Source organism: Sturnus vulgaris, chromosome 1 (genome assembly GCF_052056855.1).
Source record: "Sturnus vulgaris isolate bStuVul1 chromosome 1, bStuVul1.hap1, whole genome shotgun sequence".
Classification (NCBI taxonomy): Eukaryota; Metazoa; Chordata; class Aves; order Passeriformes; family Sturnidae; genus Sturnus; species Sturnus vulgaris.
Genome location: NC_142243.1, coordinates 133,380,130 through 133,407,647, shown reverse-complemented (window position 1 = coordinate 133,407,647; position 27,518 = coordinate 133,380,130). Strand labels below are relative to the sequence as shown.

At 38.0% G+C, this 27,518-nt stretch overlaps 1 protein-coding gene across 1 annotated transcript; it reads right to left on the bottom strand.

Moving 5' to 3' along the window:
* On the bottom strand, positions 1 to 27,518 carry DPY19L4 (dpy-19 like 4). Its single transcript, XM_014888664.2, has 19 exons — positions 27,386 to 27,518; positions 23,714 to 23,821; positions 22,663 to 22,787; positions 21,879 to 21,969; positions 20,040 to 20,161; positions 19,054 to 19,199; positions 17,260 to 17,383; positions 16,599 to 16,733; positions 15,251 to 15,382; positions 15,063 to 15,161; positions 13,823 to 13,896; positions 11,876 to 12,034; positions 10,115 to 10,234; positions 8,893 to 9,013; positions 7,406 to 7,462; positions 4,984 to 5,066; positions 3,122 to 3,254; positions 2,538 to 2,696; positions 1 to 192 (listed from the first exon to the last, which is right to left on the bottom strand). Exons 1-19 carry the CDS (start codon positions 27,516 to 27,518, stop codon positions 28 to 30), a joined length of 2,286 nt encoding a protein of 761 aa, XP_014744150.2. The 3' UTR covers positions 1 to 27.

Below are 27,518 nucleotides of genomic sequence, written 5' to 3'. Positions count from 1 at the left end.
TCCTCAGAAAGAAACTTGTATGCTTTTTCATGACTGGAAGGATATCACAGTGTTGATTCTATATACAAAGTAGGACCTATTCCAGTATACTCGAGTGAAGTAATTCACATATGGAGAATAGTTCATTTTGATTTCATGACAAAATCGTCCATATTTTGAGTAGGCATAGTTGTCACCTTCCTCACAAACCACCTGTCAGAAAGAAAAAAACCTAATTACACTACTGAAGATAAGTGGTTACAGAATGTAATTCTGTATATTTAATTAACTTTTGTATTCTGTAAATTTTATTTATGATAGACATTTAATTTCCACATTGTACAGTTCCAATAAACTGAAAACATTCCCCTGTAATTTGTTTAACCACCTAAAATAGCCTTTGTGAATTAATCCCTTTTACAAGGTAGCAGACATTAAAACCATTCATAATATAAAGAACAACAGCAGTGGAAATTATGCACATGCCCCATTTACCCAGTAGCTCAAACCTGACCTGCACAGGGCATACCAGTATGAAGGAAAGGAAAATCTCAATTACCTTTTCCAGGCCAAGTAAGTTTGACACACCCAATGAAGATCAAAGATACACACACATAGTCCTACAAATTCTAACCAATTGACTTGGAAGCAAACTTGTGTTTTAGCATCTACTGTCCAATATTCCTGAAGAAATCCCCTCATTATTCCTTCTGATGGCACAGATTTACACAGCTTTAAAAAAAGGCGGTAGGACAAACTCATGAAGAAAAATCCACCAGTGGCTGCCAAACACAAAGATAACTACCCTGAGCTACAGACCTTCAGCAACAGACTGCTGGGAAACATTTGTCTTCCCCTATCAGTAAACCTGTGCTCTCAGCCAGCGTCAGAAACAAGATATTGGACTAGGACTATAGGATGTAGCATAAGCTACAAAGTAGGACTTATCTTCTTAAACACAGCAATTCAAAACACATCCACAGACCTGTCAACACACTGTCCACTGTCTCACTTACTTTGGGAATAAGTAAATGCTGCAGTTGCAGTCTCCAAATACGTATGCACTACCTTCCAGTACTTTGGAATGTCTTGATAATCTTCCAGTATGATTTAATTTTTATTAGCAAACAAACTAAGAGATTTGTTTAAAGCTTCCTGAGACAATATACTTTATCAACTTTCCAGAACAAACTATGTCAGTTTTCTGAAAAAAAAACCAATATACCCAAACCAACCACTCCCCCCAAAATAACAACAAAAACCATAACAAAACAAACAAACAAACCAAAACAACAAACAAACAAACAAACAAAAACAAACAAAAAAACACAAGAAGGATTATCAAACATGCAGGAAGTATGGAGATGAGAGATGCAGGGATATGAGGGCATGGAATTCTAAAATTGTGGTTAATTGCTCCCGTGGAGATCCTAAGTGTGAAGAGGAAACAGAACTTAGTCATGCAAACAAGAAGAAACTGAGAGGTAACGTGCAGATTTACAATGATGGAGGTTATTCATACACACACACTCTAGGTATGGTACAGTATATTGAATATATCCTGGAATAATCACAGCATACATGATTTTAGCAGCAAGACAAGAAAGGAAATGACAGATTTCAGCAATGGTAAGGAAGTTAATAGAAAAATGTAGACAATATCCTTCACGGATAAATTAGTTAGGAAACCTAGAAGTGAAACTGACACCAGCTGTAGATTCCTGGGGCAATATGGAGTAATCCTCTAATAACAGTTAACACCTCTCCTATATTTCTTAGAGGTAACTGGTGACTCCCTCTTGACTGTTGACCTGAGAATAAGCAATGAAACTCTAAGTGAATTTAAGGCAATCTCCTGCCTTTCTAAAATCAACATTTTTGCTGGATTTCCAGGAAGCCAATGAACAAGTGGCAGTGAGATCACCTTATAAATCTCATCTTATTGCCTACTTTAGCAGCAAGAGCAGCACTACTAACATCCAAAGAGATAGAACATGTCAATGACTGAAGCAGCATTCATGGTGCAGTTTATTCAACCAATCTTTCTAGCAGATGTGGTTTAAACTATTTGCTGATGTGCTAACCTATCTGCAAGGCTGAGCGAAATACACTCACGCCCTCATCAGAACCAAAGTCTGTACTGAACTAAATGACAGGCTGGTCCTCATCTCAGCCAGAGTTTTAGAAGAACTGAGTTTATCCATTTCAGAATTTCATCTTCAAAGCTAGTAAAGAATGCCTTCTGAGGCAGGACTTCACTACTTTTGTAATAATCTCTTCAAGTGTCAGTCTTGAACATTTATATATAGTTAAATGGTATTTAATGATTGGCAGAAAAGCAGCACAGCTGGATGTGTTAGGAGGGATTAGGACAGTTAATAGTATTAGGTAAAATTTTACGTTTAAGAAACAGACAATCCAAAACTTAACCGATCACTTTTAAAATTTGAGTCTTTGCCTACATGTCAATTACACTAAGAAAAATAAGACCAGCATTATAAGATTTATTTTTAATTTGTCATACATTCAAACATTCATATTTTCTCACCAATACTTACATGACCATTAGCAACATCCAACAGATCTTTAACTCTGCATCCTCTTACAGGTCCCACTTCATTGCAAATTGAATCTTCAATAACCAGAAAGTTGGCCTTGTAAGATGTGAGTATCTTATAAATATCCTCTGCTGACCTCTTTGAATAGATTTGATAAATCTATAAATTAAGAAAAAAGGTTCATGCAATGCAAGAATCAGTGATACCTGCAATACTGGAACACACACACTCCCCAACGATGACCTATCTGCAATGACAAACTATATGTACACATCAAGATATAAAACGTTTGGTTTTGAAATCTCCAAAACAGTGAGGCAAGGGCCTGCTGAATGGGAAGTATTTGTATCTGATGATAGCAAGTTCTCATCTTACATATTTCAAGTGGCCTGAAAAGTGATCATATTTTGATATTTCTTTCTGTGCAGAGTGAAACACTGATAATCTACTTGACAATCTCTACCATGTCTGCTGGACTCCTATGTCCTCCTCCCTTCTAATACACTTCATTTCTTTGCATTACATTTGGGTGAAGAGGAGAACAGTTCCTGTGAGATGCCACATTTATGGAGTTGGATACTCACATTCTCATTTCTTTTCAGAAGATCATCATCATTATACAAAGGCAAGCTCGACACCATCCATCCTGTACAGAGCTTAATCACACCCATGAGCTGTGGGCTGCCTGCAAACACTGCAGCCACAGGAGCCTGTCGCCTGCAAAACAACACCGACACACACATCTGAGCACTGCATGCACTCATTGAAACAAATTTATATACTGTGGGATCTGTTAGGTGCTGCAGAATGAACTGGCCTATGTGACCGTGTCATCGGGGGTCTCATTACAATTGGTGATGGTGCTGCTGTGGCAGTACTTTCCTTGCCAGGGAAAGCACAGACCTGCAGCAATATGGAGTTTGAAAGGAAGGGTTCCTGCTGGGGCAAGGGCTGATGGTTGTTCTCCCCTCCTTGCAACCCACCAAGCACCATTCAGAGTGGTCCTGGAATGGATCCAATATTGCTTTTCTGAATGGTTGCCAACTCGTGACAAAAGAAGCTCAGGAGAGACTGTAGGTAGAAGGAGAAACATGATGTTGTCTTGTAAGATTTGTGATTGTCGTAACTTGATCTCTATTATGTATTTAATATGTAATCTATGATTATGTATTTCATAATCTATGAGAAAATAATGTCAGCATACAGAATAATGCCTACAGTAATTATGTTTCTGAGTCTGGTATAATTTTTTGACTATTTGTATTTCTGTACTAGTGAAAGAAAACAATCATTGTCACATTTTATTAAAGACTTTGGCGACTTCTGTAGAGAAAATTTAAATTAAATTTGTATTATCAGAGAGATGACTTTGAGAAAATATATTGTAATAATGACATTGAATTAAAATTTCAATGTAGATTGCTAAGTATATCCATAAGAATTATTCTTTAAAAATAAGAACAGCTGCTACAAATAAGGGTAGCCAAATTGCTTTGTAGATGAGTGAATCTCAATGAAATTCACCAGGATTAATTATGTACTTGAAGTATATGCAGACTAACATAAAAGCCATTAGGTACTTGGCATTATTCCACTTGCTGCCTTGAAGAGCTACAGCACTGACAAACAACATACACTACTACAACAACAAGAATAAATTGGCTGGAACACTAATTACCGGTCTTGCCTTTTGTGAAGATGAACAGGTTGACATTAAAGACTACATAAATACAGAAAGTAATATTCTAAAAAATACAGTTAAAGCTAAGTTATCTGAACACAAGGGATCTAATTTTCAGAAAAGTGCTGTTCCTAATGACATAGTTTGAAGTTAAACTGAATGAGGCAGAATGCAATTCTGAAACTTTTGGTGGTAAGAAAAATGTATCTGTGAAAATAACTTGACTTGGTAGTAGCTGTGTATATGCTCAGTAAGAACTGTAAAATATAGCTCCATACTTTCTGTGGTCAAAGGGGAAGTCTGAATTACATATGCTCCTCTCTAAGTATCCTGACAAAAGTCTCTAAATTCTCACATTCAGGCATTTCATTTTATTGGCTCAGACAGACAACATTTCAGTGGTTTTGTCCACCTCTGGCATTACAATCAACATGAATCCTGTAATTTGATGAAAAGTTAGCATGCAAAGAAGCAGGATCTAAGATCTTGCTAAGATCTCCACCTCTAGCTGGAAACTAGGTCTGCAATAGCATTAAATATGATTTGCTTGTGTGTTTCAGGATCTTCTCTTGTAATCCATTATAAACTCCTGCTCCTTTTCATGGGAACAATACCAAATTTAAAATATAAAGCTTCTTCCCCCATGCATCACTGAACGACTTAGCAAGGGAAAACCCAGCTTGATAGAGGTAGCTCCCCAAACTGCTGAGATAAAAATACCCTTACAAAAAGCAGTAAAATAGAAATGTTTGACTTCATGCTTACTTTATCCATGTCATAAGTTCTACTGTATCAGGATCATAGAATTCTTGCAGTTCTGTAAGTTCTGTCATTATTCTAGGAAAAAACTGATGGAAATGTTTCTGGTTACTTACAGTTTAAATAGGTATCTATAGAGCATCTCATTACATTAAGGCCTTAAGTGACACAACAGAAATGGGTTTCAACAATTTTCCCCCCGACTACTAATTTTGCTTGAACATTTTCCAAAACTCAGCTCACATTTACTTACCTGACAGCAGGAGACCCTCTCCAAAATAAGTATGTTAAACAGAAGTTCTCATCTCTATTTTATTAGAATACTTAAGAATAAATAAACAAATAGCAGCAACAACATTCATCAACATCAAGTGACCTTAAATTCATCAAAACCATACTTCAGGTGGCCATATGCAAATGTCTACAAATATAGGCACTGAACCAAGAAGATGACAAATCCCTCATCATAAACCTACTTGAACAGGAGGAATTGGACTATTGTGACTTGATGGAAAAGTGTTATGGAAGCAAGAGAGGAGAGAAGAAATTTCCTAGCAGAGCCCCTGGTAATGTGGCCTGGACTTGTTTCTGAGTTCAATCACTGCAGTGAAGGAAAGCACATTACATTGTGTGAAGTGGGATATCCCAGTTTATGCTCTTGAAAAAACATTTTGGGAAAAGGAGGGATTCTGTAAAGTGAGACAGAGTGCCACCTCTTTCAAACCAGGCCCAGATTGCAACCCTGTATCATGGCTTCCCCACCCTGTCAGGTTTGAGGTCCTTCTTTATTAAGACATGAGGTTTTGTCAGTCCTTGAGCCATTTGGAGCACTTATCTGAAAAAGGCATGGCTGGAAACTGGCCAGCCTTGTGGGGCTACAGCAGGTACATGTACATGCTTTTATAAATGCTAAGTGAAAGTTCCTGGATGTCAGCTCTTTTGGAAAAGAATAAAGTTTACAGGTTATGCCAGATTAAAGAGACAGCTTATTTGGGACAGCCACGGTGGACAGACAGTTAGAAGTGGGAGCCTGCTTTTAACTGAGGAGTTTCCACACCCATTACCTGGACAACTCAGCTGTCAAGTGACAGCAGTCTACAACCAGCACAAGAGCAGCTGCCATATGTTTGTGTCAGGGACAAACAGCACTGCTGTTACACATACATTGGAACTATTCCCAGAACAGAGGGATGGAAAGAGGAACTGCTACTGCCACCCCAAGGAGAACACAGCACCTGGAAAAAACCTAGTAAGAGGAGGGACTATGCCAGACACAGTCAGAAGGCAGCCAAGCAAAAAGATGCTGAGCTATACAACTCAGCCTTTTATAGCCACGCTAACAGATTAGGAGTCTCAAGGCATTTTTGCTGCTCTGTTACTTCTAATCAACATTCCCACCCTCAGGGATGAATTATGAACCTGGAGAGCAAACTGTTCACCACTGCTTAAAAGTAGAAGCTGGATCTGCAACGGATGAAGCCCTCTAGAGTCCAAACCCCCACACTGCTTTCATTAAAACAATCTGAGAAATAATTACTTGGTTAATTAAATCAGTTTTCTCTATTGTAATAGATTTCATAACTCTTTTGAGCAACTCCAGCTTTTTTTACAGACAGTATCTATTGCTCCATCAAAAACATGTAGAAAGTCAGGCTACAATAGAAAATTTGGTTGCAATCTAAGATAAATGTTAAAAAAACCTGCTGAAATACTGCTGGGCAAGACCAGCTTCTATATATGAATTGTTAGACTACCCAAACTATTTTAAAGCTGTGCCAGTATAGAAGAAGATTACACTTTATGAGACATTTCACAATTTTTTTGCACTGACAGGAGCTTAAAAAACAATTTCCAAATACTCTACCCCCAGTCTGTCTGTGACTTGAAATAAAGAATTAAGTATTCACTTTAAACATGGAAGATTTGTGTCTTTTCTTCCCTGTATTGTAGTAGGTACACACCTCAACACAATGGTCTGCACAAAGAATTTCACTCCGTTATAATTTGATGGGAGCTTTTCCAACACCTTATTTGCATATGGCCTCCTGTAATTTTACTTCATCTAACTTTATTCCTTTTCACTAAAACTAAGTTTGAGGCAACATAGTTTTCAACATCCTGAGTTTTCATTTGGCAGTATTTTCTTTGTTGAGTCAGTTTATACATCCAAAGCTTAACAGCTGAATACAATAAAGTCTTCATTTAAATTTAATTGCAGTAAGTGATCTTTAAAAAATTAAATTGTCAAATACCTTACATTGAAAAAAGTGAAATTTCTTTTAAAAACTAAACATATTTTCAATGGATGACAGCTTCAATTTCGTCATATATATTAATTTCACCGAGTACATTCCATTATATTTGCTCATCATTTTGACTCATATTATGCCTATATACAAAGAAAACTCCACAAAGGTACTTTTCTTACCTCTTTCCACAGGCTGAATCCAATTATAGTGGGAACTGCCATACTCAGAATAAGAGCCTAGAAAAGTACATGTTAGAGAAAATGGATTATGCACTGTTCTCCAACACTGAGGTGTCTGTTGATTCTGCACATACAATGAGCAGTATTTATGCCTGGAACCTTAGAGTGACAGTAGGTGAAACTTGGTGGCATTCTACCAGGCAAAAAACTTTTGTCAAACAAGAATTTGCCTAATTTAGCATGGAAGGCTTCATTTGACTTACAAAAACTTTACCATCAATTTTAGGGACATTTAATTACTATTCAAGTAACAATGATTCCTTGTACTCATGACATAGGGAACAGAAGAACATAAACACCTCACATTCAAATGCTATGAGAAAGGAAAAACAAGCATTTCAAATCTCTGATCTTGTTGATGCTTCTGTTCAGATTAGCATTATTGATGTTCAAGACCCAGAAACCCATCTCTCAGCATACCATCACTCTAGATCATACAATTTTTGGTTTGCAAGAAGAAGAAAATAGTTTTATGGTACAGAATAAGTTTGGTAAGGCATACACACAAGGCATTCCTTTGATAATAATCTACTAACACATTTACTGTGTTAATAGTAAAAAAGCAGCTCTACATCACACAAAACATGAAGTATATAAAAGAATGTGCTTACCATGTACCTGAACATATTGTTACTCCTTGACTGAAAGAACACAGTCAATGTTTCTGATAGAGCAGTGTATGATATTTTCACAGGAGATATAATGAACCTCTAGAGTAAAATATATTTATTCCTATAAGCCTCTTGAATTTAGGGTAAGCAATATCCTATCCCTACTTTATTAATAATCATGCACAAAGCTGCTAAAAATCACACAAAGTAACTCTTGTCATGTTGAGAATAAAGGCAGGGTTGGAAGCAGGGGAGTTGTTTGCTCTATAAAACAAGTTTATATTCAGTCACAACACTTCTCTATAATGGCCAAACATGAACAAATCTTATACAAAGTAATTCAACTTGCCATTTCTTATGAAACAGTTTTACTCTCAGCAGTTAAATACACCTTACTATACCATTTAAAGACCCATTTCCCAGTGAAACAAAGCTTATGTCTTTCCTGTGCACCAGTACTTTTTCCCCTGCATTCCTTCTAAAAAGTATGTGACCTTGACCAAACCCAATTAGATATGACAGAGAGATCGAGGTCTCAAAGACTTGTTAAAAGAAGTTGAGAAGAGCAAAAGGGAGATGAAGAGAGCTCTGCTCTTTATGAGGAAAGGTTGTAGTGTGAATGCAACTTTATCACCAGGTACCAGGGAACATGTGATACCAAGAATGAAAGACACAGAAAAAGCAGACCATCTGTGATCCACTGCTCATAGAACTTGTTGTTTTCATGAGTTCTTTCATTGGTCTTAGGTAACTGTTGTTTGTAAAGCTATATGCTTGCTAGCTGTATTTTCCAAGACTTTGGCAATAGCAACTCACCAGCAGTATTGGGTGCACAGCTTTCAGTCGAAGCCACTTGAAAAGTGTCATCCAAAGTTCAGGAGAGCACACACCAAATGCAGCAAGCATGCAAACATAAGGTGTCCATAGATATTTCATTCTGAAAAACACTGCAATAACTTAGTTGGGACCCTGTGTATGCCTCTGTACTCAAACTATTATAAAAGAATTCAGATTTTTTTTCTTGTGTCAAACACACTCTGGATGTTCAAACAATCAGAGGTCAACTCTGATGTACTGGAGGGTAAACACCAAGGAAATCTCTAGCAGAACAGCTGGCACCTCAGAGTGCTTGAGATGGAAGAGCAAGATCCAAGGTAAAAGATTACAAAATCCTTCAGAGAGTTCAGGGGAGGATGAAAGAAAAACAGAGAATAGTAAAGTCACTTGGCTGTTGTGGTTTTCCAGCCAAGAAGGGATAAGAAGCAGCTATTTGGAAAAGCTGTACAGACAATGTACTACTGTAAGGGAGCTCTTGAAGAAAGGAAAGGAAAATATTTAATTAACAATTTATGATTTGCTGGTGCTGTCCACCTCTTAAGGGTAGACTAGGCAACTTAGAACAACTACAGGATAACACAACTGTCTGCTCACTTTAAGCAATATTTGTGAATATTTAGATTTTAGGATGAGGAGCCTAATAAACACACAAGCCTGACATCTTCAAGCTGATTAAGCTGAGAAACAAGATTAGAACAATAATGTCTTCCAAACATCAGCTTCTCTAGCTTTAAGGACTAACACAATACTTTTGAAATTAGTTCTGCTACTGCTTTAACATGTCAAGCAAAGGTACATTTCATGGTAGCCTACACACAAGAAGACAGATAAGAAATCTTCCATGTCCCAATATTCCAGCAGTATTCTGTTCATCAAAACACTACATAAACTCTTATTAAAAATAATTGCAGCACAGTTCTACACTTAAATACCATAAAGAATGTCATTAAAATGTGATTCAATTAATGTCTTGGATCTTGCTGCATTAAAGATTGGAAAACGTGTTAAAGAGACCAAGCACAAGTGTTCATATAATCATATCCAATTTATAATCAAAATTACCTTTGACTACTCCCAAGTAGTATTACTATATGCCAAAATTATTTCCAAAAAGGAGTGAATTTCAAAGGGGTAAACAGCATATCAGGTCCAGTACAGAACTCTGTTGCTTTCAAAAGAGATGCATCAAAATCAGACTTACCCTTCCAAACACATCGCTAGACAACCAAGCAAAATTGTGTGAATTACATGATAAACTATTTCTGGCCTCTCTCCAATTCGACCATCCTCAAGTTTAACTGTCTCTTTCAGTGGTTCACCACTGCAGTTGGAGAAAATGAGACATCACTTAATTCAGATATTATCCCAGGAAAAGGTGCCAATAAAAATATTTTTAAGTCAGTAGTGCACTGAGATCATTCCACATTATAGCATATAATATTGTTGCACTGTTTACTTGCTTTTTGTACTTGATTAATGACCTATCAGTATCCACTGTCCCTTGTTTTAGATTGCAACCTCTCTGGAGCAAATTAATACAATGGGATCACACTGTCTATGACCATAAATCTTACTTTATGGTAATTCAGCACCAAGACACAGTCTAATTTAAGAGCATAGACAATCTACAAACATTTAGACGAATCATGCTGAACATGCATTTTAAGTTCCTTTATAGCATTATCTTGGTAAAGAATTATGGAATCTGTAGGATGATAGTTGTGTATGGAATGTGTGTACAACAAAGATGACAAAAGTAGCTTTTAGTCACATTATTATAAATTCTAGTAATATATTATAAATAAAAATCATAGTCAAAATCTTGCAATGGAAGGTTTTCTACTAACAAGATAGCAAGGCACAGAATAGATAACAATTCTTTCTACCATTATGTGATTTCAGGTTATATTTTTATAATAAGCTTCTTTATGAAAATTTAAAAAAAAGAGATTATTAACTGATTCAAAAATGTTAAAAAAAGAGAGAGGAGAAGGTTTATTTTATTCTTTTCTTTAAAAAGGTGTTGAACATAGTGCAGTCACTGCTCATTACAAAGTAATAAATAATTATTTCAATCACTATCAAACAATAAGAAGTTTGTTCAATTGTTCTGGATATCCTATCACACACCCAACCTGACAAACATTTTAATTTATAGCAGCATAATCTTTATCTGTTAAAAGTCTTCATCCTTGAAATAAATCTACTGATTTTTGCTGCAGACAAGTGAGATTTTTTTTCCCGTATCTGAGCAGTTACACCATTCATCTTCTACCAGGAAGAGACAATTTCCTAACCACTGAGTTTCCAAGACAACTTATGCTAGGATCTACAGTATCTTAGTATATCTTGGTATTCTTAGTCTTTTTATAAAGACAGTTCCACTATCCCTTCTCTCAAGGGAACTGTGAATCACTGAAACTAAAACTAATTGAGTCAGTTTTACTTCAGTTCTGTTCCAAGCAGCAAAGGCTAGTGGACCTTATCACAGTAAACAAGTGTTTTAAAAAACCAACAGTGGAGCATTAGAAATCCAAAGTCCTCTCTGCTCCACCCATCTCATCTTTCTCAACATGTAAACTTGAAAAAAAAACCAAAAATCCCAAATCCAAAACTAATTCTAGCAACAATTAGGTAACTTTGTTGTTGGAAGGAGAATTACAGATATAACATCTTTCTCTTGCGTCATACACAAAAAGTAAACATTAGCCAGAGCTCTGCAGGAACTGCACCTGCAGGGAAATAAACCAATGAGAATTCTCTGTTCTGACAGGAGGGGTGCTCAAGAACCTCCTTAAGGGACTTTTCTTTATGATCCTCTGGTGGGCCTTCCCACCAGTGCTCACACTCTGACAAGGTCAATGGTACAACAAACTTTGGAGCAACAAACATGATGAGCATTCCCTGAGGCAACCAGAAGCCTCTTATTTTTAATCATTTTTCATATAAACAAGTTACTTACCAAATTCTCCTATAAACGACCTGAGTTACAGAAAAAAGGCAGATAATTAATACTAAAATATAAAAAGGCAACAGTGATGACTGTGTTAGTCGCAAAAAAAAGTCTTGGGAGGGTGCCTGAAGAGATTCTTGACAAAGGAGCCAATTCATTGTAAAATTCCTAGTAAGGCAAAAACATTCCATTAAAAACAATAACAATAGCCCATAGATTATAAAAGAAACCAACAACCCAGGACAAAACAATAGAAGTTTAACCTATTCATGTCATAGGAAACTACTTGAAATTCATCTTTGAAAAGTTACCTTTTCATCATTTGAAACTGCTTTGAAAATACTCTTAGATTAACTGTCAAATGTTTATCTTCCCAAAAAAGTATCTGTGATCTGAAGAGACCAGACTTAGAAGTCCTTTATATCACAAAAGCCCAACCTCCCATATAACTCCGTTATGGGGACTAAAAGGATCTTGTCACAGTGGATTAAGATTTTAGAGATATTGATGAAAGAAGGTATGCTTGTCCTCATTCCAAATAAGGAGAAGAAGGGAAAGTGGTCATCTGAGATCACAAAGAAGCCTGAGGCTCTGCCAGGAATAAAATCCTTAATGTTGAAATTCTAGTTTTGTAGCTGAAGCCACTTGATCATTCTTCTTTCTCAGTTAGCAGCAGGAAGATAATACACTCTGCCAAGAAGCACTGTAAGTGTGTATTTTCAACTGGAACTGGTGCAGCATGTGGTGCTGTGAATGCATTCTTGTCTTTGTTTTGCTTTCCTCTTTCTTCTCATTTTCTCCTAAAGGAAGACTAGAGGACAGAACCACTTTCAACTAGACAGAATGAGTTTAAAGATTAACAGCTGGGCATGTCCAAACTGGCCTTATAAGACAGATCTTGAAGCTCTTGTGCTGCAAATCATAATTCCAATACACAGTTACACAGTGTTCCAGGCGTAAAGGGACCCAGTTTGTCTCAATCTCTGGCTTCATTGCAGTCTGACAGCCTGAAAAGTGACATTTAGCAAGGCCCCAGGAGGAAAAAGGGAAATCCATTAATACCTGGGAGCTGAATAAACTGAAATCCTGACCAGGAGTCCTTTCTTTTCTTGCAAAACGCTTAAGAATGGGTATGTGTGTATGTGTTAAACAATGCATCATAGTCAACATCACTACATCCTGTCTTCCAAAAGTTCCCCAACAGTTTCAGTTTGGTGTGATGTCATTTTCAACTTATTCCCCTGAAAGGCTGTGAAGTAGCTTTTTTGTAAGAGACATACAGCTCTTTGGAGAGAATTCCAAATCCTGCACAGAACTGCAAGCCTTGGCTTGGGTCCAGGAGTGTGTCAGTCCTTACTAACACTCCATTGGAAGTCTTCCAGAAGATCTGTTGCCATGACATCTTCTTGCAGTCCAACATCCAACTCTTTTACAGATATTAATGTTTTTTCTTAGAATCACAATTCCCTGTGATTTTTAAGATGTCCCTTGTGTTAATTTCGTCCAAAACATACAGGGAGTATTGAGGGTAGCCACAACCCAAGCCCCTTTTGAGATAGTATCAATAGTTCATGACTTTCCAGTGCCTTCTTTTCCAGGCTATAAAAATCTGGTACTGCCACCTTTAGCCTATTATCTTTGCTTTCAAGTCTTATTAGAAACACTAGACAGGATACAGAAAGTTTTCACTCTCCAACATCACAAGAGAACGAAAATTCATGAAATGCTTTCACCCCAAGGCATGAAAAATATTGAAGTGCTTCGGAAACCTCAATACCCTAAGTAAATTCTGTATGTGCATTTTTTTTTTTACTTCAACCTTAAAACTAGACAACAAATAATTATTTCCCTATCTCCTCTACAAAACTCTCACAAGCAACTGAAATGTTACACTTCTCAGAGCAGTTTCAAAAGTTTGGATATCTTGGGAGGTGTAAAGAGTTTAAATAAACTTACTTAGTTGTGTTTAAGCCAAGTTTTACTTCAATGAACTTCAGCAAATGCTCATTTTCTTTATGAGGAATGAACATCTGAAAATTAATTTAGCAGAGAAAAATCATAGGAAATGCTGGAAGCAGTTTTCACACAGTCATTCAGATTACAAAATGTCAGGTAATAATCAACTGTTTAAGATTTAGTTAAAACTAACAAAATTGATTAAGTGTGCCAATTAAGGTACTAGTATAGTATTGTAAACCTTCACTTCAATAAATCTATATTTAGGGTTTTCTTGAGAATGTTATTCCTTTCATGCCACTCCCATCCCACAACAGGAGGACGAATAAAAAGCTGCCAATAAGTTGTCAAAAGACTACTAAGCAGGGTAAAAAGGATCATGAAAAACAGACTTACTTTCAAGCAAGCCTAAGAGTGCTGTGCTTGGCTCCACCAGAAAATAGGACTGCAGCTGAGCAAAAGTCATGAGCATTTGTAATCTTCACACAGATTGTCTGAGCTGCCTGAAGTTCTGTAACTTACTCATAACTGTAATCTAACTCATATTTTTCAAGATTAGATTTTATTTTCCTAGAGATACAGCAAGGCTAATCAGGCACAAGAAAATAATTACATGTGTGTGTGAACATTCCTTCAAGCCTTCTAGGATTCAGCAGTTTCTTTACTTTTAAGTTAATACTGCTAATTAACACAACCATGGCGAATTGAGACAGAGAAGAAAAGCACAACAATATGTGTAAAAGGCCAGCAAGAGGGAATTGCTAGTCAAAATACAAGACCAGGCTAAAATCCCACTGTGTAATCTAAACTGACCCCTACAGAAAGTGAAAGCCTCTGTTCCTATGTTCTACTTGAATTGTAATTGAAAATTAGTACCTACCCTAGGGCTACTCATACTTGTTCCTGGGTATTGTGTTGCCATGCACAAGAATACTGTTTTAATATTCAGACTAGTCTGTAGAGGCCATTCAAGTTATAACAAATTCCATATTTATAAAATAGATAAAATGTCTTTTAAAGAGTATTTCTATACTGTTTCAACCCAGAAGACCAAAACCCCAACAAGACCAAGCTGTTTGAGTTGCTGCAAAATGACTCAATTTTTAGTGCTCATACTGACTGTGAATTAAGCCATGAACTGTCATAAGATAAGCAACACTTCAAAAGATTTTTTCAAGATATATCTGCAACTTTCCATTTAGATTCTGAAATTAAAATCACATTTTCAGAGGAATCTTACCTTTAATAAGAAGTTTAGTGTCACTGCTACTGTAAGTACCAAATAAATATACATTATTTTCAGCAATCTTGACACAAATGTACTTTTTTTCATATTCATCTGCAAAAATATTTAAAGAATGCTGTATCATTCTGGAGTTCAGTTTAAATTTTAAAACTACACTCAGGGTTAGAAGAAAGTCTAGTTACCTGAAGGGATTTGGAGAGCATTAAAGCTACCACAAGACTCAGTAATGGTGACACTAGTAAGGCTGAATTTTCAAACTGCAGAAGGTACCCCACAATGAGAGAAAACAGGTAGATTCTGTATACCTCATGCACCTGTTGAAGAAAAAAATAAACAATAAAATAAAACTACAGTGGATATAAATCCTGCTTTTTAGAGCAGTAGATAGCTCACTTCCTCTGTTCATCAGGGCATTAACAGATCTCAATCCTTCAACTCATATGTCTAGCAGGGTTCCCTTTGGCTCTGGAAAGCATTGCACATGAAAATGATCCTGATCAGCCTCAGCAACTAATGGGCAATTACTTCACATGAATTCTGTAAAAATGCCGAAGCAGGAGCATTTTACCAGGTCTCCCCATTCAGTAACACCTCCCTGTGATGCAGCACAAAGCAATAACTACAAGGCACCAGTAAGAACACACAATTTGTGACAGAGGTCACCTGCACACAGGTGCTTTCCTTGCCCTCAGAATAACCTGTTCATTAACCTGCCTCATGAACAAATACTCAGACTGTTATCTATACTTGCTGTTATTTACTATTTGACAAGCAGATCCTATAAACCTTGATGCTTGATTCTTCAGACTTTTACCAAAACACCCATTTTCTCCCTTATACACTCTGCTTTCAACTACAACAGATCAAACATTTCCAACTGCTGAGGAACAGAATAAAAAGAAACTGAGAGAAGAGATGAAGAATTAGAATCACATGCAGTTTGATATTTAATAAAACCAGAAGGCATGCATGTACAAAGGAGCATATATACAACTGCAACAGGCAGAACAAAAATGCCTTATTGTTGCAACATTTCTAGGAACCATTTTGCAGAATAAATTTAAATACTTTCTTGCATTGAAAAATCAATTGGCCTTCAACATCTGTCTAGTCTATTTATTGGCAAATTAGTGCAGGTCAGGCCAATGAGGGTGAAAGTGAGCCCTTTAAGTGCACAGAGCCAACAGAGCACTTCTTTGGTCTGCCCACTCTGCTGTGAATAGGAAAAAGAAAAGAAGAGGCAGCTAGGCCAAAACGGAGGACTATCATTCATCAGTCTTTTAGCTCTCCAAGGATGTTTCAGGTCTCAGCAGCTTTATTTAGCTTCTATCCCAAAGACAGCAGGTCAAAAGAGACTCAGTTTAAAGTTATTTTATTCTTCTGATGGATATCATATGCACTTCAGCTGAGCCCATGCTGCAAAACACTCATTACTCAGTCTCTGGTGCCGTCTGGAGCTCCTGGGCAGTATGAATGGCAGGCACCTCAGAGGCTGCCTGTATGTATCACTAGACTGAGAAGTTCCAATACCTTCTCTGTCTGTGCTAGGGCAAAGCTGTCTAGCAGGAAAAGAGAAACAGCCTGGACAAACAGGAGATAATGACTGTATTCCCACATCATCACGAAGGTATATGTTGAGGCATTCACCAAAAGATAACAAAACTTCTAGAAGAAAAAAGAAAAGAAAAAGCATTAATTTTGTACCCATGCATGTCTGTCACCATGTAACTGAGAGGTCATTAAAACATAAACTATGGAAATTAATTATTATTCTGGGAAATAATTAAATTACTGACTTCAGATGTGCTTAACTTTCAGATGGAAGAAAGCAATTACTGAAATATTCAAGAACATTTCAAGCCAATCAGAAGAAACATTTTTGAGAGTCAAGGTAAGAAAGTAAAAACCATCTTCTCAAGAAAAACAGTTTACATAAGAAAAATTCTGCCTCATTAAAAAAAAGGTCTATTATCACACTGTTCTCTCTGAACCCTCCTGGGGGCATAACAAGGTAGGCACAAGTTGCTTAGCAAAAACTGCACATGCCTAGGTGAAATCCAACTGGATCTTTTGAAAAGAAGAAACAAAACATCTACTGTTTTCTGCCCAGAAGGGCAACAATAGCAGAAGTAACTACCCTAGAGTACAGTTTTACCAGCAGCTTTTTATAAAGAAACTAATTTTGCTTTACCTCAGCAGAACAGTTTAGGTTCTTTTTTAAATAGCCTGTGAGAGCTGCTACTTGACATGCAAAATATGGCAAAGCCCAATTTTCTCTAGATGGTATGGAGTAATCAATTCTTGTTGTATCTGTCCTAGAATAAAGTACAAAGAAACAAAAACATTAAAATATGTATGGAACAAAAATATCAAGGAAAGCCTAAACGCCACTTCTAGTTGTAAATGTGGCCTTGCAAGCAAACTTTTCCTGATTTTGGTGCAAAGTAACACTGACTCAATTTTGCTCCTGATACAGTTCACAAATTTATTAACAGCATGGAAGGCCCAATCTTTACTCATCTATTTAGCACATTTCCATGTTAGCTGGCATTTATAGGACTGAAGCTAAAAAGCATCTGCCTTGAGCCTTTTCTGACCTGTAATGAAAATCAGCTTACAGCTGAGAGAAAAGAGTCCTTTCAGTTCTCATACAATATGTTTTAAAACAAGTGATTCAGGTAGTTGAGCACAACACACTTAGGATACAAACTGGTGCTTTCTCACAGCAGCAGCAGCAAATATTTCATCTACAGGGAAAAATTCTGCCCAGCAAAACAAGAGATTAAAGACGGATGGGGAGCATGCAGGGTTTTCTCATGGAATGACTTGACAGTATCCACACAATTAGAGGTGTAGGTGAAAGTTTTTAAAAGCACTAAAGTGACTCAGAAGTACAAGCCACACTTTCAAATGTGATCAAAGGCATCAGTCTCAGAGGTACATAGTCTTCTTTGTGTCTACTATGCCTTTAAAAAGGAGCCTCAAGCTCCTTTATCATTTAGGTATTTAAAAGCATCACCTTTCATTTTTCCCTCTGAAGCTTCTTACAGAAGCATATTCGGAGCTTTTTTAACTACTAAATTTTTCATTTTGTTGACACTGTTTAATATTATTCACTGTTGAAAAAAAATTACAGATTTATTCACCATTTTTCCTACTTTCCACTGTTCACACCAGCTTGATGAACAGTATTTTCAACTACTAATTACAGATTTTATCATGATGACTTCATATTCCTAGAAGGTGCTTCCCAACAGTTCAACTTTAAAGGTATATCTCTAACAGTTTGATCCATAGTTCTTTTATTTCAAGTGCTGTCAAGTTCACAGAAAGCCCCAAGAGCTCCATGGTGACAAAACCAAGAGCATGAACATAGGTTTTCATTGCCCAAATGAGGCTCCCTATTATTGTGGTGCTTCCTAAGGGGAATTCCAAGTGAATTGTTTTAAAATAAAAAAACTTGGTATTAAGATCATCTAAGAAAATTCCACTTTGCAGAAAAACCCATTACAAAAAGAAGATTAAAAAATTAAATATTCTTTACAAAAAAAAATGCACTTGATCATTTCTTTCTATGCCACCAGACAACTGCCACAATATTTAGAGCTGGCCAGAGAGTGCAGTTCTGTTTTGGACATTAGTCTTCATTCTTCAATAGCACTAAACCAAACCAAACCAAACCTTCTAAGGAATATTTTTGAAAAATGAAATTGTGTGTGAATACTGCTGTATTCAGGCACATACATAAAGTCTGTTCAACTGGTAACACGGATTGTTTGGACAACAGGAGGCCTTTCCATTAAAAAAATCATCATGAGAATCAGTGAATCTCTTGGAAATGTTTTCTATTCACCATAAGATTTTGCTCTCACAGTGAGAACACAAAGCTCAATAAAATCATTTCAATCCACTAATTAAAATCACTTCACTAATATTTTAAAATGCCTTATTGACAAACTAGATTGTATAAAGATGTTTTTCTTACCTGTTAATAATGAACCATGCTACAGTCAGCATTCCTGCCAGCCAAGTCCCACTCATAACCCAACTGGTTACAAACAATGCAGTCACATAAATTCCCTGCAGTCCAAAAACTATACCAATGTAGAAATACACTGGTTCAATAACTTCCTGAAATTACAAATAAAAATGAAGAGACATAGTGGCAACTGAGCTGAAGCTGGAAATTATTACTATTTACAATTTGTTACTGCTAACAATGTGCTAGGTGCTTTACAAACAGGTAAGAGACGCCTCCTATTCTAGGAAAGTACTAGGCATGCTTTTATTTGGGGCTCAGGAAGAACAAAGCAGTGTGAATTAAGTATACACTTCACCACTCAGCTTGCCAGTGCCATGATTTTTGAATTTGCTTTAGCTTGAACACTCTATGTGTCAGATTTAATAAATCTATGCTGCAGTGGGATATAAAGTTCAAAGGACTACTAGAAGAAGTTATAAAATGGAAGAACTTGAAGAAGTAAAGATGTGGCAAAATAGTTCCAAAATAAGTAAATAATCAAAAAGGAAAGATAATGAGAGAGGACACAAGTATGCAGCATAAGCAGAATAAAGCCTGAGTAGAGTGGAAAATGACAAAAGGTTAATCTACAGAAGTGTTTTTCCCTATAAGAATGGGCAGACAGGTACCACTATAACAGACTTCTGTACTCCAAAGGAGTTAACTTTCCTGTTTTTAATGGATAGCACAGATACTCCTGACATTTCTAAGCAGTCTGCAGAAGTAAAGAATAACAGAAAAGGTTACTGGTTAGCATTAAACCCCAAAATGCTATGCCAGAGACTGATCAGAATTGAGGAAAACCTGGACCTGGTGAGAGTCTTAGCTCAACTCATTCAACAAAAAATGTAAGTGTTCATTGGATACAGCACAGAAAGTCTCATACACACACGCACACACACACATAACAACCACAATGAAAGTACAGAAAGTAGGAGAAATGCACATACTTCGCTACCAGATGCTTGATATAAAACACTGGCAATCAGCTCTGGGTACAAAGTCATTTGCTGGACAGCATTTATAGTCTTCAGTGATATTGTCTTATTGTTGTGTGTCAACTCATAAACACCTACAGACAGAAAAAAAATATTATTCTTGGAATCACTTACTACTCCTGTTCCTAAAAGAGGCCGAAGTATATTCAAAGGTAAGGGGAAACAGATTTGATCATTAAAGCTACTGACTGGTTCACCATACCTAGTTTTAAAGGAAGGAGAAATTTCCATGTTACATGTCATTCCACCTACTGATCTAGATAGAAAGTTATTACCCTTTTTTCATCCAGTCTTTAAATAGAAGGCCCAAAACTAATCATCTGAAACACAGTAACACACTGATGCAGTCCTGGAACTATTTGTCTATAGATCACCTTCACAGAAAGATCTTAAGGAGTGAGACAGATCTAACAGGGATGAGCAGGATATATCATCTCCAGAAGGATGTCAGGTATGATGGCCCTCATCATCCCTTTCAGCTCTGAATTTCTGATTTCTAAGAATCATTCACCAAACAGTGTGCCTTTTTATAGGGTTAAAATGGAACTGAAGGATCAATCCAAGAGCATTCCAAAATGTTATAAAGACTTGTTAATACTTAGGACAATAGGGGGAAGAGCAAAAACAATCCAAATCAAGACAAGAAGGAGAACAAAAGGCTCAAAAACAATGCAACAGTCAAACCAAACAACTGTTTCCAGCTCTGAGCATATCTTGGGTGTATGGTCTGCAGTTAGTTATCTGTAGGCCAAACCAAGTCTTTCAGGATTTTAACTGGGTTCAGCACAGCTGTAATGCACTCTTGAAGACTGGATGCTTTGTAATACCTCGCAGACATGAGTCTACCTGTTTGCAGAGACAGTGTCCCTGTTCGAGGCATGCAGTCCATCCACTGGCAGCATGGCAATATCCCCAAAGGTCATGAGGCACTGAGTGTACCAAAGACCTCAGATATTGCTGATGTGCTACATTTCAGCTGGGAAACTGTTCAACCAATAAAATGCTAACCACAAAGTTTAGTTCTACTAGCTTCAGTGAGCTTTCACAAAGGGACTGAACTAATTCAGTGGCTGACCACTGCAAGATAGGACAGTTCATCCTCTTCTCTCCCAAGTTCTAGCCCCATGCTAGTGCAGTGCACTTCTGAACTCCCTGAACAAGCATGGAAGTGCTCCTTCTTTTCACTGCTTTAGTTTCCTTTTGGTTTAGGGACCCAGGGTCAGTAACCCCCAGAGCCAGTGCCAGATAAAGAGCAGGAGCACAAAGGAAGGAGATCATTGTCACTCAGTCTGTTCTCCTCCCTGTTGCTTTCTGTCCCCACCACTCAGTGCTCATCAGGATCTATTCATCACAGCTGACAAGAGTAAAAACTTCTGGCAGGGACAGGACAGAGCAGATCAGCTTGTGACAGAAACTGTTCTCTCTTCTGACAGAGGATGGAAAACAGTAATTTTCACCCCTCATTCCCAAATTCAACTTAAATTATATTTATATGGCAGAAAATCCACTATTGTGACACATGCAAACCCAATGATAAGTTTGATACAGGACATCATAAGAGTAAGATTACCCTATCCCAGAGTATTGATTAAAGGCAATCTGCTGGAACACAGGATAGTTAAATAGTGTTTTCGAAAAGGCACTGAAAAGTTAGGACAGCATGTGTTTTTTGATTAATCTGACCAATATACCTACATAAGAGAATAAAATTAGTCTCCCAGTCTGCAGATTTTTACTGTCTCCAAAGAGAACAGGACTTTCCAAAGTTAATAAAATAAATGAGTTTTGTACCTCTTTCAAAGGAAGGAGCCTTTAGCAGTTCTTTATAAAATGAGTAATAAATGGCACTGTCACCCTGAAATGTAATTTCTCGTTCAAGTTCCTAGAAAAAAAGAGAAAAATTAATCTTCTGCAATCTCTTTCCAGAGAAGACAATATATTTTCAGATAGACCGGTTTTGTAACATGGTACATGGTTCACTGTACATCTTCAAAATATTCCACAAAACATTAATCTTCACAGCATTTCTATCAGGTACATAAGGCTCTCTGTAACTTAGCAAACATGCTCAGTAGCAGAGTAATTCAAATCCACGTTGTAAGTCAGCACAAAATCCACAGGATCTTTTCATATTCACAAATCTGAATTTCATTCAACTTTCTATACTTCACTTAATAATAGAGTTCTTAAGAAAACAAAACCAAACCAATCAACAAAAAAACACACCCCCCCAATCCCAAAACAAACACAAAAAAACCCACTCCAAAAAGCCCAACACATATTCCTGCTGATTAGTTTCTGCAATCCCAGTATGCTTCAGTTATTTTTCCATATTTTAGAAAGGTATTTTAAGAATAAAGGGTGGCATGGTAAAACACAGAAAAGCAAGACAAGCCATGACGACTGTTAGCAAGAGGGGGAAAAAAAGGAAAATAAGACAAAAAAAGAGAAGCTGTTTCAAAGACAGAGGCCTCAGTAGAAGAACACATGATTCTGCAAGTAGTTTCAACATGACATGGATCAGATTTGATTTCAAGGACACAATCTGGCTTTTGTTGCAGTAGTTTATCTTTACCTGCCTGCTGGAAAACCAGAATTTCCGTTCATGATATGTTGAGAGGTACACAGCATACATCATTCCACTGGTGACTGCCGCGAGACAGCCAAAGAAAAGCTTTGCAAAACGCTGGATTAACATATCTGAAAATGAACAGTGGAAAAACTAAAATAGTCCAGAAGACTGAAAAACAAACAGTACCTCCTACACGACTCTTATTTGTGAACAACAAGCAAACTTAATGGCATGAAAATTATCACACCATCAGCAGCACAGATACACTGAAAACTGGTTTGTTACTCCTGTCCTGTAGTTTTCTTTCTCAGTTGTTATCATTGCTTCACAGGACCTTGAGACAAAATACTAACACGCTACACTGCAAATTTTCTCCAGCAAGCTTTGTTTTCGAACGAATTCCAAGAAGTTTCAGAAAAGCCTCTTCCAGATAAATAGAGCAAACTCTACATTCTACCCAAAACACCACAAACTTCTGACATAATTTCTGAGACATTCTATTTTCCATTCTGTTTTTGAATATAAGAACAGACGAATTTGAATTGCACCAAACTCATTCAAAGGATGTCTACTTCATCTATAGCTCCTTCGAGTTAGTATGTACTTTTAATATAAAAGCTTTTGGTAGCTTGGTGAGCACTTGCCGAATATTATACCTAGTTTTAGTTCTGTTTCTTGAAAAGCTGTAAGGACTTTTTGTCTGTTCTTGTTTCAGTACCATTACCTCATGCATATCAGCTTCCAACCAGATCATTCCAGGAGCAATAAAAATATTTATTTGTATGCAAATAGTAACAGTGAATTTCTTAACTCTCCTGCCTCTACCTCCCCTCCCCAAGCCTGAAACAGCCCAAGACTACCATTTCACTCTCCAATACATAAAATGTTATTATTAAAGAACTCTAATGTGCATGCCTGTTTTCTCTTGAAATATTAAAAAACCTAATTCACAGTAAGTCTGTTATGAATTACTGTGCTACAAATATCTTCCCATAAAATGTAAGAGAATAATGAAAAAAACAATCAAAAGTCAGCTAAAAATTCTGTAGCTTACATTTTGGCGACCTTCCCAGCTTTGAATTTTCTTTGTTTCTCTCCCCTGGAGCCATTTTGTCAGATTCTGTGCAGTTTTGTTTCTTTCGCTGTCGCAGGTCTGCTGCCCCTGAAGACATTTTTTTTTTAAAGTTAATGCAACACAATATCTAAAATCACGCTGGGAAATCCACACAGCAGCAGGTAGCAGCCAGTTACTGCTACTGATTCAATCCCATGTAAGATGTATTTGACAAAGTCTCAACTGAAGTATGTCATATGCTCAACTAAAATAACAATATAACACTACAAGAATCAATTATTATGTTAGTCCTTCGAAAAAATAACAGTATTCTCTTGAGGCCATACTCTGGGATAAATCAGAATCCAAACTGAAAGCTAACTGGTTTATTCCATTTGGTGAACACAAATTAAGGAAATCAGTAGTTTAGATAAATTGACACAGACACTGGGTGAAACTGGTGCCAGCTCTCATCCTGGTTTTATGCTGCTACAGCAGCGTAGTACATAAATTGGGCTAGTCTATTACTTTTAAATTGAGATGCCTATTATTTATATGGCAAAGGCTTTTATAAAGTAAATGTAATATCACTTTTTTCCTGCTTTTGGATCTCCTGGAACTAAGCAGGTTTACAAATATTTAGTCTAACATATAATTAAAAAGCCCAGTCTGCTCAGCCACATAGATCACATCACAAAACCAAGGGCTTCTGCTAACTTTTTTTTGTGAGCAGCAGCAGTTTGAAGTCCTGGTCCACTTATTTTACAGTGTGAAAGACAACAAGGCTAATTCACAGACTGCAAGTCTACATATAAAAAGATTCATTGCAAAAAGTATTTTATAATTCCTATATTAAAGATACCCCACAATATTTATGTCATTCAGTAGTGTAATGAAAAGTTTTAACTGTAATTAACACTCCAGAATTTTTACCTCTCCTGTTTGATGTACTGTCCAACATTGCTTGAAATTTTGCAGCCACCAATTTTCCTCTGGACTTAAAACAGCTCTTTCATAACCATCCAACCATCCAAATCCATCCAGCTTCAAACTTGAAGTGTCAATCTTCACACCCCACAACAAAGCTTTTAAGTACTCTGGTTGTATATTACTTCAATTCTAATTCAGGCTAATTTTAATTCCCAGCTATTAGATCTTAAAGTTAGAAACTAGAGATAGAAATATAAATGGTTAAAGTGATGTCTACCTGGACCAGGACACCAGTGTGTTAACAGAGCAATTTATAAATCATTCTGAACAAACCAAAATCTCAATGGTAAAATTTTTCATGGAATGAACAGAAAATTACTACCTTCTTAAACAAGACAAGACCTGGAAAGATTCTAAACAACACAAGGTTTAGGGTGTTCAGTATCACATTTATCATCATGTCAATCCAGAATGAAATGTATACCAGCATCTCTTCATGACATGTATATGAGAAGTTTATCAGAAATGCAAACACCAAGTGCACTGCAGTTAAAAATCACCTGTACCATGCAAAACAAAACACGGTGGGAGAAAACCCTAGATCACAAAAGTGGGCAGATACGTGCTTGGAAGGACAACTGAGTGCCCCTGTCATTCTAGTTATGACCAAAGTAACAGCACTGAGAACACTGGGGGAAAAGGCCTTCGCTTCTCCGGCAGAGAAGTGAACCATAGCAGAAGTGTAACAAACTTAGCAAGTATAGCACTAACAGCCGTAATAGAAAGCTCCCAAAGATGTAACAATTTAAAATTCTACTTCTGAAACAACATCTCAATCAGCAAATGATCTTCACCTCGGTTTTGAAGACTGCTCAACACACTCCCCCCCCAAAGCTGTAACACAAAGATGTGTATTACTTCCGTTTCTTGCTGCTGCCACAAACAAGGAAAATGCTGTTTTCACTTCAATGAATCCTTCCCAGAGAGTGAAATGAAAGTCAAACAAGCTAACAACTAAGAATTATCTAGAATTTTGAACTGATGACACAGCCTCTGGTAACTCTCCCTTCAGCACATAATTTTTCATCTGGTTTTCAGTTCCCTGTAAGTCCCCAGTTCAAACAAGTTCTTTTTCAGAAAACAGGCAGTCCACTTATTTTTGTATTTCTAGTGCAGAAAAACATAACTCGTTCCTACTTTGTGCCACTATACTCATCTACTTTTCTAATCTACCTACTAATTGAGCACTGTCTGTAGTCTTTTCATCTAAAGAAGGATAAGATAGAGGTGGGAAACATTCAGAGAAGGGCCATGAGGGTGATTTCAGTTGTGTAATGACTCCCACACAAGGAACGGGGAAGCAAATTGAAGATGCCTGTCTAGAAAAGAGGATGACCAACAGAAACATGCCAGACGTCTACTAGTTAGTGAAGTGCACGAACACACTGAAAAATGAGCAGTGATTCACCTTTTCTAATATGAGAAGTTCTCAAACAAACCTAGTGAGTCAGGCTACAAAGAACCAGCTCATTGCACATCACCTTCATGCAGAACACTCCTACCCAAAGAATGTTCTGTAAACCAAGAGTTTGCACAGATTTATAAAACGGACACAGCTGTGAAGGACAAGCAACTGGAGACTCCTAAACATACAGAAAGCATGTGCAACTCAGAAAGTACTCCTGCTGAGAACAGCTGGGAGGCTGGAATACGCCATGAGACAGATTTGCATATGCTTGCTTTGCTCCTGCATTTTTCTGGGTGCTTATTAACAGTTGTGTTTCTGCTGATTTCTAAACGCCATTTCCTACCCACTACAGACAGGGTTTGCACTGAAAAGACATGGAGAAAAATGCTTGTGTACACAGAATACCCTGAGTTGGAAGGGACCCGTAAGGATGATCCAAGTCCAGTTCTTGACCCTGCACAGGCCTCCTCAATAATCACACCATGTGCCTGACAGCACTGTCAAAGCACTTCTTGAACTCTGTCAGGCTTAGTGCTGTGTCCACTTCCCTTGGGAGCCTGTTCCAGTGTCTAAATACCCTCTGGGTAAGGAACCTCATCCTAATACCAACCCAAACACCCCCCATACGCAGCTTCAGGCCATTTCCTCGGGTCCTGTCACTGGTAACCACAGAGAACAGATCAGCATCAGTCCCTCCTCTTTCCCGCCTGAGCAAGCTGCAGAGTCCGATGAGGTTTCCGTCAGTCTTGTCCAGGCTGAACAAACCAAATTCCTTCAGCCGCTCCTCATAGTTTCCCCTTAAGGCCCTTGACCACCTTCGTAACCCTCTTTTGGATGTTCTCTAATACTTAACGAAACGGGAGAGAAGACTGACAAAAACACACGGAAGGATGCCAAAGAGAAAGTACACTCACAGAGGCATCCACGGAGCCCACAGATGCTGCCCCGGGCGCTCTGCCCAGACACAGTGTCAGGCGAGGGAAGAGAAAAAGACCCCATGTCCCCTAAAGACGGGCCCGGCCTCCCGCTTGGGGCTGCAAAGCACGGGGCTGCCTTGGGCTGCGCTGGGGCCTGAGGGGCCGCCGGGGCGGGCTGGGCCCGGGAGCCCGCCCGTGTCCTGAGCCCGGTGTTTCACCTCCGTCCGTGCGCGGTGGCCCCGGCACGGCCCTGGCACAAACCGCGAGGGGCGGCCACACCGCCGGCCTGAGCCAGCGGCCTGGCCCCGACCGCCTCCGCCCGGCCCCGGCTCCGCGGCCTGAGGAGCCGCCCCTCACCTTCCTCCATCGCCGGCCTGTGCCCGCCGCCCGCCGCTGGGTCCCCCCGCCGCTCTCCGCGGGGCGACGCGTCCGCCCCGCCCGCGCCGCCGCCCGCCTCCCGCCGGCCGCGGGGGCGGGAGTGCTCCCGCAT

Excerpts from the sequence above, each read along its gene's own strand:
- DPY19L4 (XM_014888664.2), bottom strand. The coding sequence starts at position 27,518 with ATGCGGGAGCACTCCCGCCCCCGCGGCCGGCGGGAGGCGGGCGGCGGC. Across the intron at positions 17,384-19,053 it reads GCATGGTTCATTATTAACAG|GACAGATACAACAAGAATTG; the intron begins GTAAGAAAAACA and ends ACTTTATTCTAG. Across the intron at positions 3,255-4,983 it reads GAACTTATGACATGGATAAA|GCGACAGGCTCCTGTGGCTG; the intron begins GTAAGCATGAAG and ends GTTGTTTTGCAG.